Source organism: Vulpes vulpes, chromosome 12, assembly GCF_048418805.1.
Source record: "Vulpes vulpes isolate BD-2025 chromosome 12, VulVul3, whole genome shotgun sequence".
Taxonomy (NCBI): domain Eukaryota; kingdom Metazoa; phylum Chordata; class Mammalia; order Carnivora; family Canidae; genus Vulpes; species Vulpes vulpes.
The window spans coordinates 107,282,631-107,300,000 of NC_132791.1; the positions used below are offsets into that span (position 1 = coordinate 107,282,631).

At 44.7% G+C, this 17,370-nt stretch overlaps 1 protein-coding gene across 4 annotated transcripts in view; it reads left to right on the forward strand.

Annotated features, from left to right (window-relative positions):
- The window catches only part of ETS1 (ETS proto-oncogene 1, transcription factor), a 130,569-nt gene that overhangs the window by 15,483 nt on the left and 97,716 nt on the right, over positions 1-17,370 (forward strand). For all 4 annotated transcript variants that reach the window (XM_025998932.2, XM_025998930.2, XM_025998931.2 and 1 more), the window contains one exon: positions 14,803-14,947. In XM_025998932.2, the coding sequence (XP_025854717.1) occupies positions 14,803-14,947 (145 nt within the window). The remainder of the gene's footprint in view (positions 1-14,802; positions 14,948-17,370) is intronic.

The window sequence follows — 17,370 nt, forward strand, 5'->3', positions numbered from 1 at the left end:
CAAAACATGTCATTGGCCTGGAAGAAGCGATTTAAAAGCCAGCCTATGTTAGTTCTCCTTACCAGTATGGTAATCAAAGCAAACAAGATTAATAACTTCTCCAAAAAAAACAGTGCCATGCAAATTTGTATTTATTATATTTCAGACACCGAAATACATGTGATTACAAGTATTCAAAAGACAGGTATAATATTAAATTATCCTTGACAGGGTATGTGGAAATTGGATGAAATTAGAAAACCAAAACCTGGCTCTGGGTACATATTTTCAATGAAAAGACCCCACCCCCAGCTGAATACACTGGCTAGTTTTAATGCATTTTAAATGGTTTCCACTGGTTGCAAAACAAAGAGCTCATTTACCCCCAGCCCAGCCCCAACAGCCATATCTGAAAAGCGTTATCAACGTGTGGGATCCTTTTTGCTGTGAGTTTCAGGGTTGCTTGGGTAAAAGCAGAAGGTTGCGTAAGAGAGTTGCTAAGTACTGCACCAGCACTTTCATGCCTAACTTCTCTCTGGGCCTCAGTTTCTCCATCACTAGGACTGGTTAGGCAACTTTTTAGAACCATAGAGCAAGCAGAGAAGTCCTACAGCTTCTTCACCTAAGCTTTCCCTAATGTGAATGAACGAATGAATAAACAAACAGACAAAAAACAATCAAATAAATAAAAAATCTTTGGGTACAAAATCTGGTTCGACAGACCAGCTCCTACAGATACCCTCCGACCCCCGACCCGACCCTGTAAGAAACAGTCGAGGGCTCTGTAAGTTGTCTGTAGACTCGAACTTGGGTCACTGGCATTAGCGAAACTAACAGATCTCACACCCTCGATCCTAATCTAAGACTTCAGGGAGGGGAGAGCACAGCTTCATGAACTTTCCCAGACAGGAAAGTCAAAGCCGCAGACACCACCGAGGTCTTCTCATTCTGCTGGAGCCACTCTATCTAGAGGTCAACCGATGGTACTTGATCCAACAATCCATGCCCTAAGCCTGGTGCCTGGGCTCCGATTTGGTTAGGCCTGGCCTCGAAGAAAAGAAACTCTGTCTCGGGTATGGGGTGTGGAGGGTGGCAGGAAAATTGTAAAGTGCTGTTTTTTGTTTTTGTTTTTGGGTTTTCATAGGGCTGGTTTTGCCCTCAGGGGATATTTGGTGATATTTTTAATTGTTAAAATTTGGCAGTGGCATCTGCTGGGATTTTGGGTGTAGAGGCCCGGGGCGCAGCTAGCCATCCCACAATACGCAGTACAGTCCCCTCCACAACTAAGAATTAATGCGGCCCCAAATGTCAGGAGTGCCGGGTCGAGAAGCCCTGGTGGCAGCAGCCCGAAGATCAGGTTTGACGGCAGGATGGTGCTAGGTGCACAAATTGGTCTAAGCACGTCTTTGCTGCTACTTGCCAACTGTTGCTGCAGAAAGGGGAAATCTTAAAGAAAAACGAATGAGAGTATTTTCGTGTTATGAGGGGTTCTGCTTAGGATGCTGCTTTAGTTGTTGGATCTGAGGTTTGGTTCGATCTAAATCGGGCTATGAATAGTCTCCGGTCCCCGAAGATGGCTAATTCCCAGATTCCTTACTGGTAGATTAGAGGTGGCATTAGCGCTCCTCGTCGTTCGCCTGCCTGGGGAAGGCTTAGGGTAGTCGCAGCGACGGTCATGAACTTCAGCCACTGGCAGGTAATTAGCCATTTTGCACAGAAGGCACGTTTTCTGCCTCAGGGTCAGCTTGTGGAAACCAGGATGAAACCAGGATGCGTGCTTTCCTCCTTGGAAGGTCAGTCCTGCAGGAGCCCGCGCCAATGAATGAAGTGACGTCACAGCCGGGAGGGAGAACAACAGAACTTTGGGGAGTTGTCTGGCCATTGTGTGGCAGGGGGTGACGTTTTCAGGTACGAATATGGGTTGTGTGTCAGGGACCCTTTCATCCAAGGGGAGGAAGTGCTCCTTCCTGTTATGCTGCCTCAGCAAGCCCACGGTGAGCCCTGGAAGTCCCCAGCAGTGCTGGTGGCTTCATCCTCCCATGCGTCATCCCTTCCTTGGTGGTGCTGGGGCTGCAGAGCTGGATGGGGGACTGGGGGGCCGGCATGGGAGGGATGGGCCGCCCCTGGCTTTGACCAAATTTGTCCCAGGCCTTGGCTACCTTGAAAGCGAGGAGGATGTGTGGAGGAGGCCCTCGGGGCGAAATGACCCCCTGGTCCTGAGCTGCTGGGGGACCGGGATAGTATCGCCCACTCACCTCCTGCAGCCAGAGCCCAGGCCTTTGGGGACGCAGTGCCCTGTCAGGGCGAGAGCGGCTGCCCCGAGGGCCAGACCGCGTGGAAGACACCAATGCCCGCGAGGTTGGTCACTATGCCCCAATTCCCTAGGGTGAGGCTCTGGGCTTAGGGAACAGCCCCCCTACTCTGAGACATGCACAGATTGCATCACACACTTGACATTCTTCCACTTTCTGGATCGAATGTTCTTGTCTTATAAATACGGTCACTATATTTCCTGAATGAAAAGAAGTGTTTCAGAAAGTGTCCAACAAAAGTCCTTTTTTTTTTGACTTGTGACTTTATTCTAGGAATGGTATGAATGGGATCATACGTCCTGGGCACTGAGTTGCTATAATTGTATAGAATAACATGATACGAAGCCAGGGCTATTTCAGACGTAGGATCACTGAATAATTTGGGTGATGGACACACAAATGCTGGAGTGCACGTCAAATGTCAGCTCTCCAGGGGGCAGGGGAAGGCTGCCAGCCACTGGCTGGTTTTAGGCGCTGGCTGTTGTCCTTCTTGTGCTTTTCCAGTGGAACTCGTGGGGCTGGCAGGCCTTCTGGATCTTCAGTGTGGTGCCTGCAAAAGGGAGTAGCACGGCCATGGGGTCTCGCCGAGTGCATTGCAAAAACGAACTCCAAACCATGCCCTCGGGCCCAGCTTGCCAACGCAGAGACCTCTGAGATTGAAATCTTGCCATCCACTTTGTGGTTTGAGCAAATCCTCTTTTGTACATGTTCTTTCCTCCTTCTGTCATTGATCGATTGATTGTTTTTTTTTTTGGATACGTAACTCTGTTTCTATCTTCTGACTCTCCAATGAGGTGAAGGGGGAGGGACGCACCTTGTTCCCGCGTCTTTTATATGAGACGTGAGACCCAGCTTTCAGCCCCGGGCCAGGCAGCTGTGGAAAGCAGCCCATCCAATTAGGAAAGCATTTTGGAGTCAGACAGATGTGGGTTAAATTCTGGCCTGTTACTCCTTGGCCACGTGACCTCGGGCAAGTTACTTAACCTCTCTGGGCTTCAGTGTCCTCATCTGTGTAAGGGCAGAGCGTAACTTACCATGTAAGGCCATCATGATGGTTCAGGGCAAAAATGCTTGTCCAGTGCGTCCCACAAGTGTGGCCTCAGCTCATTCTCTCTCCCTCATGTTCACTGTCTCTTCTCTGCTCTTCTCCGACTTCTTGATTGCGTTGGTTGGAGGCTTGGAGGGAGGAGTGGAGATGATTCCACTTATTGTCCATCCGAGGGTATTGCCAGGCCAAGATGGGGCTACTGGGGTGAAGATGGAGACATTCTTCTTGAGCAACCTCCTTGCTTCATCACTACCCTGCACTAGAAACAGCTCCCTCGCCACCAGATCAAAGTTCCCTTGTAATGGGCTGGTGGTTTACAACCCCATTGTGTAAACAGACCTGGTTCTCTTATCTTGAGTAATTGCAGTTTAATTGGGCCTCCTTGGGAAGCAATTCCCTTCTTCCCCAGGGCTGTTCGCACACTCTTTACCTCCACCCCACAGGCCTCGGGGTTCCAGCCTTTGAGTGGTCACTGGGGAGTCTGCTGCCCCAGCCCTTTGTGGGAAGGGTTCACGCTTGTCCCTATAAAGCCGAGCCTCGGTGCCCCTGTCCTTCTCTGCCGATCCTGGAGGACAATGAATAAAGAAAGTATTTGGGATGAGAGGAGTAGAAACCCACAAAAGAAATTTGGAGTGGAAATGAAAACTGGAAAAAAAAATTTGTTTTCCTTGTTGCATGGGGTGGCGATGGCTGTAGCCCTGGAGAGAAGGCTGGAGCGGAGTGCCCAGGGATTGTATACAAAGGTAGGGCTCAGCGCTGGTCTCGGACAAGCTGAAGAAAGAGCCATCGTGTCTATTTTTCCAGCACCTTAAAGAGGGAGGCTTTTCTGAGATACTGGGTTCAGTCAGCACAATCTAGAGAATTTTGGAGCCAGGACAAAACCCGCAGGCCATCTCCGGATATCAGGAATTAGGGTCCTAAGAGATGAAATAAATTGCCTGAGTTTACAGAGCCAGCGGGAAGTGGAATGTGACCCAGATCCCCCGACTCCTGGCTAAGGACACCCCTTACTACTGAATTTAGCTTAATCAGTTTTCAGATATGTGGTAATTGAAAGAACTTATAATAGACTTTCATTCACACATCTATACGCCTTATCTATGATGAAATGGTCTTCCCTGATTTGGGGGGTAAAAAACAAACCCAAACTCCATTTTTGTAGACTGCTTAGTAAATTGGAGTTACTTTTTTTTTTTAAATAAAAGATCGTATTTATTTATTCATGAGAGACACACAGAGAGAGGCAGAGACACAGGCAGAGGGAGAAGCAGGCTCCCTGCAGGGAGCCCAGTGTGGGATTCGATCCCAGGACCCCGGGATCACACCCTGAGCCGAAGGGAGATGCTCAACTATGGAGCCACCCAGGTGCCCCAGCAAAATGGAATTACTGCAGGGTCCTTAAGCGAGGCGAATTCTTCCATCCGAGACCCCTGAGCCCGGAACGAGGCTCTGAGTTATCTGGCCCTCTATCTCTGCGCGATGGGATGCCCGAAGCTGTCACCTCTGGAGTCACCGGGAGTCTGCAGGTCCTGCTAAGCGAGTAGAAGCTGACAACACATATCTCCCTGCAGATGTTTCAGGAGGGAAGTGTCAAGTCCGGGTGCTCAGGCTGGTGGCGCGGTTCGGGGGCCTGGAGCATCCGCTGGTAGCACTGAGTGCGGGCCATGGGGTTGGGTGGTGGGGAACTGTGGTCCCAGGGGCCACCAGCAGCCTCAGCTGTGAGCTGTCCCGTGAGCAGTCCCATGTGCCTGTCTCTGCAGCACCACGTCCGTGCTTCACGTCTCTCCCTCAGAAACCTGCAGGAGGTCAGGCCTGCCCTTTCACCAAGGCCCAAGCCCATCACTCTTATTGTTTGAAAAAGAATTTCCTGGCCTTGAGTCTAAAATTAAACTGCCCTTTGAGAGTTTCCTATTTTGTCTGTTCCTGCCTCTCCTGCGGCGGCACCACCCTCCCTCCGCTCCTCCTGGACAGGAGCGCTGGAGAAAGCCGACTCCAAGCCAAGGGGCCTTTCTGTTGGCCTCCTTGCCCTCGGCCTCTCCAGGGAGCAGGGCACACGCGCCCTCCCCAGGCTGACGTGCCCAGGGCCCTTCTGAAGGCCAGACCTGGGCTGCCCCAAGCTTCCCCTTAGCATCGCCAGAGGAGCTTCTCCACCCTGCGCTGGGTAGCCAGGGAGCCTTGTCTAGCCTCTTGAAGGATGAGGAAGCCCAGACTAAAGTCTGTGGAGTTCAGCCTCAGGGGTTCGGGGCGGGGAGAGGCCCCTGGGGGGTGAAGGGTTTCGAGGTCCTGTGTTGGTTGTGCAGACTCCCCACCCCCCGCCCCCACCAGCATCTACGAGGCAGGAGCCCCGAGGGCGAGTCTGTAGACAGGTACTTCCGAAACTTCACAGGTCTCGACTGAGAAATGGGGGATGTGGGGTCCAAGCACTGCCTGAGCCTGGTTTTAGGAAGGAATTAGGACAACAGTAGGAAGACTTTCTTATTTTTTTTAAAGATTTTATTTATTTATGCATGAGAGACATAGAGAGAGAGAGAGAGAGAGAGGCAGAGACACAGGCAGGGGGAGAAGCAGGCTCCACGCAGGGAGCCCGACGTGGGACTCGAACCTGGGTCTCCAGGATCACGCCCTGGGCTGAAGGCGGTGCTAAACCGCTGAGCCACCCGGGCTGCCCCAAAGGCTTTCTTAAGAGCAAGGGGAGCATTGCACATCGTGAATCCAAACTACGACGACAACAAGTCTTGGCTCTCTGGGCTCCTCCACCCGTGAAGGCCGTGGGTCGCGGGTCAGGAGAAAGAATGTGGAAGGGTCGGCGGGAGAGGACGGTGGAGGTGGAGCTGTCGAGGAGCCTGCAGATCCCTGCGGCCAGCCTCCTCAGGAAGCAAAAGCTACAGAGGTTAAGTGGCAGGCGGGACGTCACGCAGCTCCTTGGGGACAGAGCAGGACTTGAATCCAGGCTTCCTAACCCCTGTCTCCTGTCTTCCTGCTAGAGCTTGTGGACATCGATGCGTTCCTGGAAAAACAGTTATTCCTGCAGAGGCACACACCCAGGCTAACTCAGCTTAACCCTGGGCCTAAAATGTTTGTTTTATTGTTATTCTGATTTTTTTCTTTTTTCTTTTCTTTTTTTTTTTTTTAAGCAGCAGCATCTAGAAAGGAGGGAAATAATAGCAAACACGAGGACATCTATGGTTGCTTGGCTAATGGCAGACATGAATTTGAAGAAAGGATCACACATAGTCTTACAGACAGGGGGACTCCATATGTTTGTGATTTGGTGTGGTGGTGTGAAAATATTCCCCTCTTCCCTCTTTTCCGACTTTTGGGGGCAGGGAGAAGGGAGGCAAGGAGCAAAAGCTGTGGCTGCGAGGTTTGGTGGCATTGGGTGGGGAAGGGTGGGAAGATGGTCAGAAAAGACAGCAGCAGGGAGCTGGGGCTGGGGGGCGAGATAGAGTCCCTGGCTCTGAAGCTTTGAGAAGGAGAGGAGACCTTGACTGGAGGGCAAATGGAGGTGGTGGCTGGATGCTGGTCATTAAAGCGGGCTCACTTTCAGAGCAGAGCAGAGGTAAGGTATGTCCATCGTTCTAGTAGCCTCCAGATTATTGGGGCTTTGTTTTATTTGTTTTCAGTGTCAGAAAGGTGAAGCATGTGGGCTTGGACTGTGTCCTCTGACAGCCCCCAAGAGGACGGGAGAGGAGTGCTGTTCCCTAGGCAGCTGGTCACCATGTGTGTGACGGAGCAGGACAAAACATGTGCTCTCCCGAGATGCCCAGGGCGAGGGGACCCAATCCCTCCAAGGCCCTGTGGCTACCATCCTTCTCTTGGCGGCCACTGGCCAACCAAAGCTCTGCCTTTGGCTTTCACGACACTGTACACTTTCTTGTTTTTCTTCCTCTGTCTTCAATGGCGCCTTTGGGTTGTTTTTCCCCCTTTCATCTCTCGTAACTGTAGGCAACTTTACAGACCCAGTTTTGATCTTTTTTCTGTTTTGTTTGAACTACCATTTTTCTTGACTTTGTACTCTCGCCGGGTGCTCCACGCTTCCAGTTTTAGCCACACCCTTTCTTGTCCTCTCCTATCCTGCATCCACCTTCAGGATCCTTCCTCCCCCAAGGCCAGGTTGCTCGGCCACCACTCCATCTAAACACAGCTGAGGGAGAAGTTCTCATCCTCTCTCCCTTCTTATGTACTTAAACTCAACTTTTTCATTATGAAAAAAGCAAGCAATCCGAGCATTATCTGGGATCACCCCTTTCCTTCATCTCCTATCAGTTAGAAAATCATGTGGATTCTTCCTTTGAGGCACACTTATATTTCTTCTTTCCTCTTCCCCTCTCTACTCATGACCCTGATCTCACTGTCCTGTGCCTGAACTCTCGCTCAGCAACCAAACTAACAGGACACCAGTGAAGCACTCACATGAGGGCAAAACAAGGGCTGCCCAGCACTCAATAATCAAGCTACATGACGTCTTAATGCAATATTTTTAAGAGTCAAAATTAGTGCAAAAATTATTATAAAAAATAAACATTTTAAATAAAGTTAGGATTAGTAGCACTGATTCTTTTCCTCCTTGCCTCAGTCTCCAAAAGGGCTCTGTGAGGCACTCTATTTCCTATGTCAGCTTCCTCACCTTCTCCTTTTGCCCAGCCCATCCTACTTGGCACCATCAAATGACTTTTCTAGAACATATTGATTCACCATGTCACTACCTCTAATGTAACCTCCAAAGCCTTTCTCCTGGAGCCAAATTCCTGTCTGGTATTTATTATGGCCCTAACACTGTGATCTTCCCCTGTCTTTCCAAGCTTTACTTCTTATTAATTACCCTCCATGGCAAGCATCCACATTGCCCAAGAGCACACCTTTTTTTCATCCTTCTCACTACCAAACAACACTGTCTCTCTAGATCACTTATCTGAATCTTTCTTATTCTTCCTTTGATAGTATTATATGTTCTTTTTTACCATAAGGTGCATGATCATCTTTTCTTGTTCTGTAGGCCCTTCATCATATGTTCTAGGCTAAATTTTACTCAACCTTTCGGTTACCTTAATTTGTTTCCTCCAGGAAGTATTACCTGCTGCCACTCCCCTCCCTCTACACGTTGGTACCTAACCCTCTCACATCTCCTCGCTGTAATTTCCTGTTTACTCATCTGAATGTTCCTAAGGGTGAAGTTCATTTCTTGTTCGTATTGTGTTTTTAGCATCTAACATAATATTTGGCATAGACTAGGCGCATGGTCTCAATTTGCTCCATAAATGCACATTGCCATAATATGCCTAGTACTTATCCTAAGATAGCACTCACTCTTCTTGAGAAATCTGTACTCGAGCCACATAAGCTTCATATTGGATAAGTAGAAGAAAAGACAGTCTGAAACCAAATAGACCTGGATTTGAATTCTATCCTTATTATCTTATTAGCTGTGTGGCCTTTGGAAATTTACTAGTCCTCTGTTTTTTAAAGATTTTATATATGTATGTATGTATGTATGTATGTATGTATGTATTTGAAAGAGAGCAGGGAGAGGGACAAGTAGACTCTGTGCAGAGCCTGACTTGAGGCTCGATTCTAGGACCCCGGGATCATGACCTGAACCAAAATCAAGAGTCAGATGCTTAATGGACTGAGCCACCCAGCCGCCTCTACTTGTCCTCTTAAAGCCTCAGCTTATTCTTCTGCAAAATGGGGGTAGAAATACTAATCTTGCATGAGTGTGGTGAGGATTGAATGTGACCATTTCTGCACAATGTTTATCACACCAACTGGCATAGAGCAGGTGCATGATGTACGTTAGTTCTTTTCAATAATCACCTGTGGGATAAATGAGTGAGGACCTGTCAGATGGTTTTCTTAAAACTGTGACAGGGACTGGAAATGTTGCTTGCATCTTATGAGTTCACCTTCAGTTGCAGCTACGAAAGGAAGGTGTCAACAAAGAGACTCAAACTTATTTTGGGTGGTGCTTTTTTAAAGCAATGAGGTGGGGGTTGTGCAGCCTAGATTTCTGACCTGTTAATAACCTGCTTCTTTCTCCTCAACTAAGACAGTTTCATAATGAATTGGAACTAGCTATGTGGTTCTTTTGAGTAAAAATGTCATTTTCATACTCTATGAAATAGGTATTAAGTCAGTTTGTGAAATGTCTAATAAACAGGCAGGTGTCTAGATAACAAGAATCATGCTGCTTCCAAGAGCATCTGCTAGCAAAGATGTTTGTGGTTCATGGTAGGCTTGGTGTATTAACTCCTTCTAATTTTTTTAAAAGATTTTATTTATTTATTTGACAGGGAGAGTCTCTCTTCAGGGGGAGGAGCAGAGGGAGAGAGAGAAGCAGGCTTCCCACTGAGCATGGAACCCAATGCAGGGCTTGATCCCAAGACCCTGGGATCATGAACTGAGCGGCTAAGGCAGCCGCTTAACCAATTGAGCCACCCAAGCGCCACCCCCTACCTTCTAATTCTTAAAAGTAGGGTCCTCTGGCTCTGCTGAAGGGTGCTAAAGAGAAAATATGTTTCAAAAATAGATTTCCATATATAAAGGAGTAAATAAACTACCCCTGACAACAAAATGCCTGCTTTAGGGTAGGAGAGAGTCCTCAAAAAAAAAAAAAAAAAAAAAAAAAAAAAGGCCAACAACATAAATTGAGTCTGATGCTGAGCAGGGTTGTAATCAGAGGTTGGGGGTTGACTCACTACACTGCTACATTGCTTTCATTGCCTGGGTCTGGACCTCATTGCTGTGTCCCTAACCCACAGAGTACTCCTGCCTTCGATCTCTTCCCCTGCATAGTACATCCAGATAGTTTTCCTTCAACACTACTTTGTAGACAACACCTTGCCATAAGTAGCCTTTCCTTAGCAGAGAAAGCCTAAACTTATAAACCTGAAAAAAAGTTCTCCATTCCATCTTACATCAAAAAGAATAAAATACTTAGGAATAGATTTAACCAAGGAGGTAAAACACCTGTACTCTGAAAACTGTAAGCATTGATGGAAGAAATTGAAGATGACAAAAACAAGTGGAAAGGCATACAATCCTCATGGATTGGAAGAATTAATATTGTTAAAATATCCATATTACCTAAAGCAATCTACAGATTCAATGTAATCCCTATCAAAATACCAATTACATTTTTCAAATAACTAGGACTAATAATCTTGAAATTTGTATGAAACAATGAAAGACCATGAATAGCTAAAGCAATCTTGAGAAAGAACAAAGCTGGAAGTATCACAATCCCAGATTTCGAGATAAACTACAAAACTGTAGTAATCTAAACAGAACAGTACTGGCATCAAAATAGAAACATAGATCAATGGGACAGGTAGAGAGCCCAGAAATAAATCCATACTTATAGAGTCAATTAATGTACAATGATGGAGGCAAGAATATCCAATGGGGAAGACATTCTTTTCAACAAATGGTGTTGGGAAAACTGGACAGTTACGTGCAAAAGAATGAAACTGGACCACTTTCTTACACCATACACAAAAAGAAACTCAAAATGAATGGATTAAAGATCTAAATGTGAGACATGAAACCATTAAACTCCTAAAAGAAAACATAGACAGTAATTCCTTTGGCATCACCTTTAGCAACATTTTTCTAGATACGTCTCCTCAGGCAAAGGAAACAAAAGTAAAAATAAACTGTTGGATCTGTACTAAAATGAAAAGCTTTTGCATGGTGAAGGAAACCAATAATAAAACAAAAAGACAACCCACCAAAGGGGAAAAGATATTTTGCAAGTGGTACCTCCAATAAAAGTTTAATATCCAAAATATGTAAAGAACTTACACAATTCAACATCAAAAAAAAAAAAAAACAAAATTTTCTGGGCAGAATATATGAACAGACATTTCTCCAAAGACATACAAATGTCCAACAGACACATGAAAAGATGCTCAACGTCACTCATCATCAGGGAAATGCAAGTCAAAATCACAATGAGATATCACCTTACACCTGTCAAAATCAACAACACAAGAGACAAGTGTTGGTGGGAATGCAAACCATGTGAAAAACAGTATGGAGTTTCATCAAAATAAATAAAAATAGAATTACTATATGATTCAATAATTCCACTACTGGGTATTTACTTAAAGAAAACAAAAAACACTAATTTGAAAAGACACATGCAGCCATATGTTTACCGCAGCATTATTTATAATAGTCAAGATATGGAAGCAACCTGTGTCCACGGATAGATGAATGGACAAAGAAGATGCGAGATACACACACTGGAATATTGCTTAGTGATAAAAACAAATGAAACCTTTTTTTGTTTCAACACAGATAGACCTAGAGGGCATTATGCTAAGTGAAATAAGTCAGATGAAGACAAACGCTATATGGTTCCACTTGCATTAGTAATCTAAAAAGAAAAAAATAAACAGAAATAGGTTTGCAAATACAGTAAACTGGTATTTGCGAGAAAAGAGGGGGTTTAGGAATTGGAAGAATTAGGTGAAAGGGCTTAAGAGTACAAAATTCCAGTTATGAAATAAATATGTCATGGAGTTAAAAAAAATACAGTTTAAGGAATATAATCGGTGACGTAATAACATTGTATGGTGACAAATGGTGGCTATACTTATCATGGTGAGTATAGTGTAATATACAGTATCGTTGAATCACTAGGGTCTACACCAGAGACTAACAGAACATTGTATGTCAACTATGCTTGAGTAACAAATATAAAAAAATAAGTAAATGATATAAAATGCAAAACCAAAATGTTCTCATGGGGTTTCTACCACCCTCTCAGGGCCTATACCAAACTACCTACTACCTATCTACAAAGGTTCTGCTTGTACTACCTACTGCCATCTTCTAAGGCTTCTATAAGGAGGGCTTAGGCAAACTATGTACACACTGTCCCAAAATAACAGAGCTAGGCAACTTATAATTCTCCTTTGTATAATTTAGAATCAAACTTTCCTCACTTGAGACCTAATTCCTGCATTGACATTGAATTTTGAGAAAGACTCTAAAGACATATTAGAAGATGGGGATAGATATTGAGAGCACACAGGTAGTCTAGGAAATGTGTTTCAAAATGATTCAGTTGCAAAGGGTTGTTAAAGACCTACTTATCCTTGGGGTTCCAAAGGTTGTTGCCTCAGGAGCTTACAATATGAAAATACAGTGTCCCCCAAATGTTTTTAACCAGAATTCAGGAAACGTTTTCTGCCTGAAGCTCAGTAGAGTGTTCTTGCCAATGATTTCCCTAAACCTTCTGGTCCCAAACACAAATAACTAGCAGAACACAGTTGCTCCATTTACATTCTAGTCGTTTTCACCAGGGTCTGGTAGTAGAAACTAAGGATGTTAGCCTTGGCTACTCAACAGCTCAAGGTGACTCCATTGAGTTCGAACGGTACCATTATGTTCTCGGCACCTTTAGCCCAGTAGAAGCTGAACAGCCCCAAAGTAAATTTCATCCAACCAGCCCTACTTTGAATAATTTCATGAATGTTACAGAAAATGTCATCCTAATTAGTGTGCACAAATGTCCTTTTATATTCTGGAGTCAATTGTCATTTTCCTCTGTGTCAATGTACTCTCTTCTGTTAATTTTACTGAGCTTAAGTTAGTGGACAATTGCAAAATGGGGAAGTGAAAGTAGATAGGGAATGTTGAATCTAACAGAATAGCACAGAGTTCTTGTCCTGAGGCTCACGGGGAGAGAGGGCACAGGAAGTTCTCCAATGAGAGGATCTTACTGGGAGTTAACAAGCTACACTTCTGGGATGAGAATACGTCCCGAACTACATTTGTCCATTAGCCCCTTGACTTCAGTAGGTTCAACCAGTCAAATTCTAGCAGAGTTTGACTATTTTAATTGAGATTTTTACGGAGGTGGAGCGGCCATTAGAGAAGAGAAAAAGGAAAAAAAGAAAGTAAAGGATGGTCCAGTGTAGTAGAGATTCCTCAGGAAATCTTTCTGTGAATCTTCTGCTCCTCTTTTGGTGTCTTACTTTTTATTTTATTTATTTTTTATTTTTTGTTTTTGGTTTTTGTGTGTGTGTGTGTGTTTGTGTGTGTGTGTGTGTGTGTGTGTGTGTGTGTGTGTCTTACTTTTTAACTCTCTTGCTCAATCCCAGGACTGTTAAGGGTCTGTTATAGTAAGATAATATCCATGTTCTCTTAGGTATCATATAGATGATTTATATATGTATTTCATATTTTATTTTGTTTTATATATAATTTTCTTTACACAGATTTTACGTAATCCTTTCTACCTTAGGAGGTAGGTATTATTCCCATCTTATAATTGAGTAAACTGAGGTTTAGTTAAAAGATAGGCCCAGGCCTTCCGTTAGTAAGTGGTAGAGTCAAGATTTGAATCCACATATATATACCTAGCTTCAAAAAACAGGGTCTTTCTTTCTTTCTTTTTTTTTTTAAAGATCTTATTTATTTATTCATGAGACACACAGAGAGAGGCAGAGACATAGGCAGAGGGAGAAGCAGGCTTCCTGCAGGGAGCCTGATGCAGGACTCGATCCCAGGACCCTAGGATCACCCCTTGAGTCAAAGGCAGACACTCAACCACTGAGCCACCTGGGTGTCCTGAAAGAATAGGGTCTTGAACACTGTAAAACATGCCTCCCACGTGTGCTTAGGGAAGCACATCTGCCTTCCTTATAAAGTCCTGGGTAGATGGTATATTTTATGAATTTCATAAAATGGATGAAAGAATGGCATAAGTTCCCAAAATGTTGCAAGAAGCTGAAAATTTCTGCCATTAACATCATTAACACCTATGCACAATGAACTGAAAAACAAGTGACTAGTATTACATAGGCCCATGGGTGGGTTTTCCTTGACATTTGTCACCTATTGGTTCTATGAGATCAGAATATCTTGTAATAATATCCACTTACAGTGTTATTACAGAGTAAGATCACAAAATAATTCAAAAGTCAGGGTTGTGCAAAGATGGCCAAGATTCTGCATCACTGTTAATCATGGGTCCTTATTGGAAAATTAGAAAAGAGGGCGGCCCTGGTAGCTCAGCGGTTTAGCGCCGCCTTCAGCCCAGGGTGTGATCCTGGGGACTGCAGATCGAGTCCCACGTCGGGCTCCCTGCATGGAGCCTGCTTCTTCCTCTGCCTGTGTCTCTGCCTTTATCTCTCTCTGTGTCTCTCGTGAACAAATAAATAAAATCTTAAAAAAAAAAAAAAAGGAAAATTAGAAAAGATAGTTGTCAAATGCTTGAAGAAATGGATGAAAATCACTGCCTGTGCAGTCAAAGCAAGAGACCCTTCTCCTTCCCTGTGTCTGTTTTGGTGGCGGTGGTGGGGGATTGTTGTGATCAGTAGTTGGTTCTATTCTGTTATCTTCTATGGATGATTCCTACTCACGTGGTTATATGATAAGAAGTTATTGTGCTGTTCGGGCTGGAGTATAGAGATTTTCCTGTTAATATGCTTCCTTGTTTTTTCCTTGTCACAGAGGCAGGGGCCTATCAACTCCTATGAAGATCCTCGAATGGCCTGTGGTTTCCAGTCCAATTATCACCCGCAAAGAGCTTACTACCCCTTCTGGGATGAGATGGCCACTCAGGAAGTTCCCACAGGTCTGGAACACTGTGGCTCAGGTAGGAACGTGAACAGAGGCTCGGGATACAGAGAAAGTTGAAGGACAGTGGTGGTGTGATGTGGGCTGCATTCTCTGCAGCAGCAACAGCTGCCACGGCTTATGTGGGGACAAGATGCTATTGTTCTCTAACGGAAAGTCCCAGGACTTCTCCATAATTCTGAGTTACTTTATTCTCCAACGACAGGAAGATGGAACTCTAGGAATGAGCCCAAGAGAGGTTGCTTCAGGTCTCCATTCTGTAAATAGTTCTGGCCACCATGCATTTCCTGAAACTTGCCCATTTCGGCCTGGTTGTTGACAAAGGGCCTAGAAGTTCTCCAGTCGGAGAGTATGAGCTGGATAAACAGCCTTCTTACAAAATGGAATTTCTGTATTCATCTTTTTCTCCCCATTGTCTTCAACCTCTTGGCCTGTGCCCACTTGCATCTGGCTCCTTTTCCTCCGCCCCCTCCCTCTCCCCAGCTCTCCCTCAGCGACCTCCTTCTTCTCCAGCATTCCCTGCTCTCCTTGACCTACTGGTCACCCTGCTGCCCCCTGGTGAACAGGAATCGCACTCCTCCAGAGAACTCCCCTGTGGGTCCCATTTCCCAAAGACGTCACAGCTTGAGAATTCTTACCCCTATTCTGTTTTGCAGAAGTCACCGTGTATCTCACAAATTCTATTAGTCCATGTTTATCTGCACGCGCTTTTTGTTACTTTATTTTTTTAATGCAAAATGTAAAGCTTGATGTGGGGATTCTGAAGTGATAGATTAGGGTATTAACTTTAATTTATCCTGATACCAGATTATATATTCAAGTACCCAAAAGCCAGTTCAAATCTGTATTTTCTCCCAGGATGAATTCTCAGCCTAAGAAATCTCAATACTCACGTATGTTGAAGGTATGTAATTCTGAGGCATGCCATAGGGAGGAAGCCATTGGGAACTCACTTAAATAAATAAAAATTTTTTGTCCAATGTTTCTTTACTCCACATAACGATATGATAGACTACTTTTATAATAGCAAAGACAGAAAATTAATGTTTGTTTGTTGCCCATGCTTTAGTTTTGCCCAGAAATATAGAGGCACAAAGCAAGGTGCTGTAGCACTTGGTGGGTCCTGGGGGGAAGACATGAGAGTCGGTTTCTAGTTGTCTGGCTCTCTAGAGCAGAATGGAATCAATCCCTGTGTTCCATAGTCTCTTGAATCAATAGTCATTGATATTTGTGATACTCTTTGGCACCACTCTTGGATTTCAGACTTGGTACATTATTGTCACTTTCTGCTTGGTTCTTCCAAGCATAAATACAAATGTCTCAACCATCCATTTAAATAGGAGACAGGGAGGATTTTGTGTCTGTTTGCAGGTTAGATTTAAGGACCCCAAATTTAAAGAGATTAAAAAAGTCATCCTTTACAAACCAATCTAAACAAATAGGTTTTTTTTTTTTTTTGGTTTGGTTTTGTTGTTTTTTTTGTACGAGCAAAAGATCAAAATGCTTGTGCCTACACTGGTATAATTCTTGAATCCTATCAATGACACCAGGCCTAAGTCTTGTGTCTTCCAGTGCAACCCAAGTTAAAGCTATTTTGCCTTAATGCTTTCTTCTCTGGACGGTGCTTCTGTTTGCTGCAAGTCACGTCTTGTTAATAGGGGAGGTTTTCCAAGCTGGTCCATAGCCTCAAGATCAGAATGTTCTTTCTTCATAGCTAAAAGATATGGTTCTTCTCTTTTATTTTCAGCTGAGAAGTACATAAATTCCCAAGTGAAGATGATTTTTCATTCTCTTCCTCGTCAAGGTTCTCAAAGGCAGAAAAGTTTTATTTCAGGGCCAATGACACCATGTCTGTGATACATGTGAAGAATCTCTTGGGATGAAGCTGCTTTGAAATGCGAGGATTCATAGCAGGATAATATAGTCTTTTTCCCACAGTTGACTTCATTGTTGCAAGGAGAAGGAAGCCAGGGTCACTAGGCTAGTGGCTTTTGAGTAGGATGGAAAGATGGGTGCATAGAATAAGCAGTCCTAAAATGACCTGGTTGTTGTCAACCGCAGCTCAGAAACTCTAGAAAGCCTCCACGGGGAGCGGTGCCTTGGTGGCACATGTGAGGTCTGTAGTTCCCTCTGCCCTAGGCTCCCTCTGATGGAAATATCTGGCAAGAACCCTGAGCTTTTCCAGCCCCTCCTTTGCCTTTTGAGCTGTCCAGACGAAATAGTTGCAACGATTATTTCTGGGCTGTGGTCCAGCCCTCCTCAGTGATGGGTGTCCTTTGGAAGGAGATTTGGGGTTATAGAGAAGGGAGATGAAGACATGGACCAACCAATGATTTCTCCAGCTGCAGCACATTTCCTTGGAGATGTGTTGAGTAAGAAGAAAGAGAGAAAAAAATACGCTACATTTTTTTCATCTTCTTTTATCCTATTTATAACTTCAGT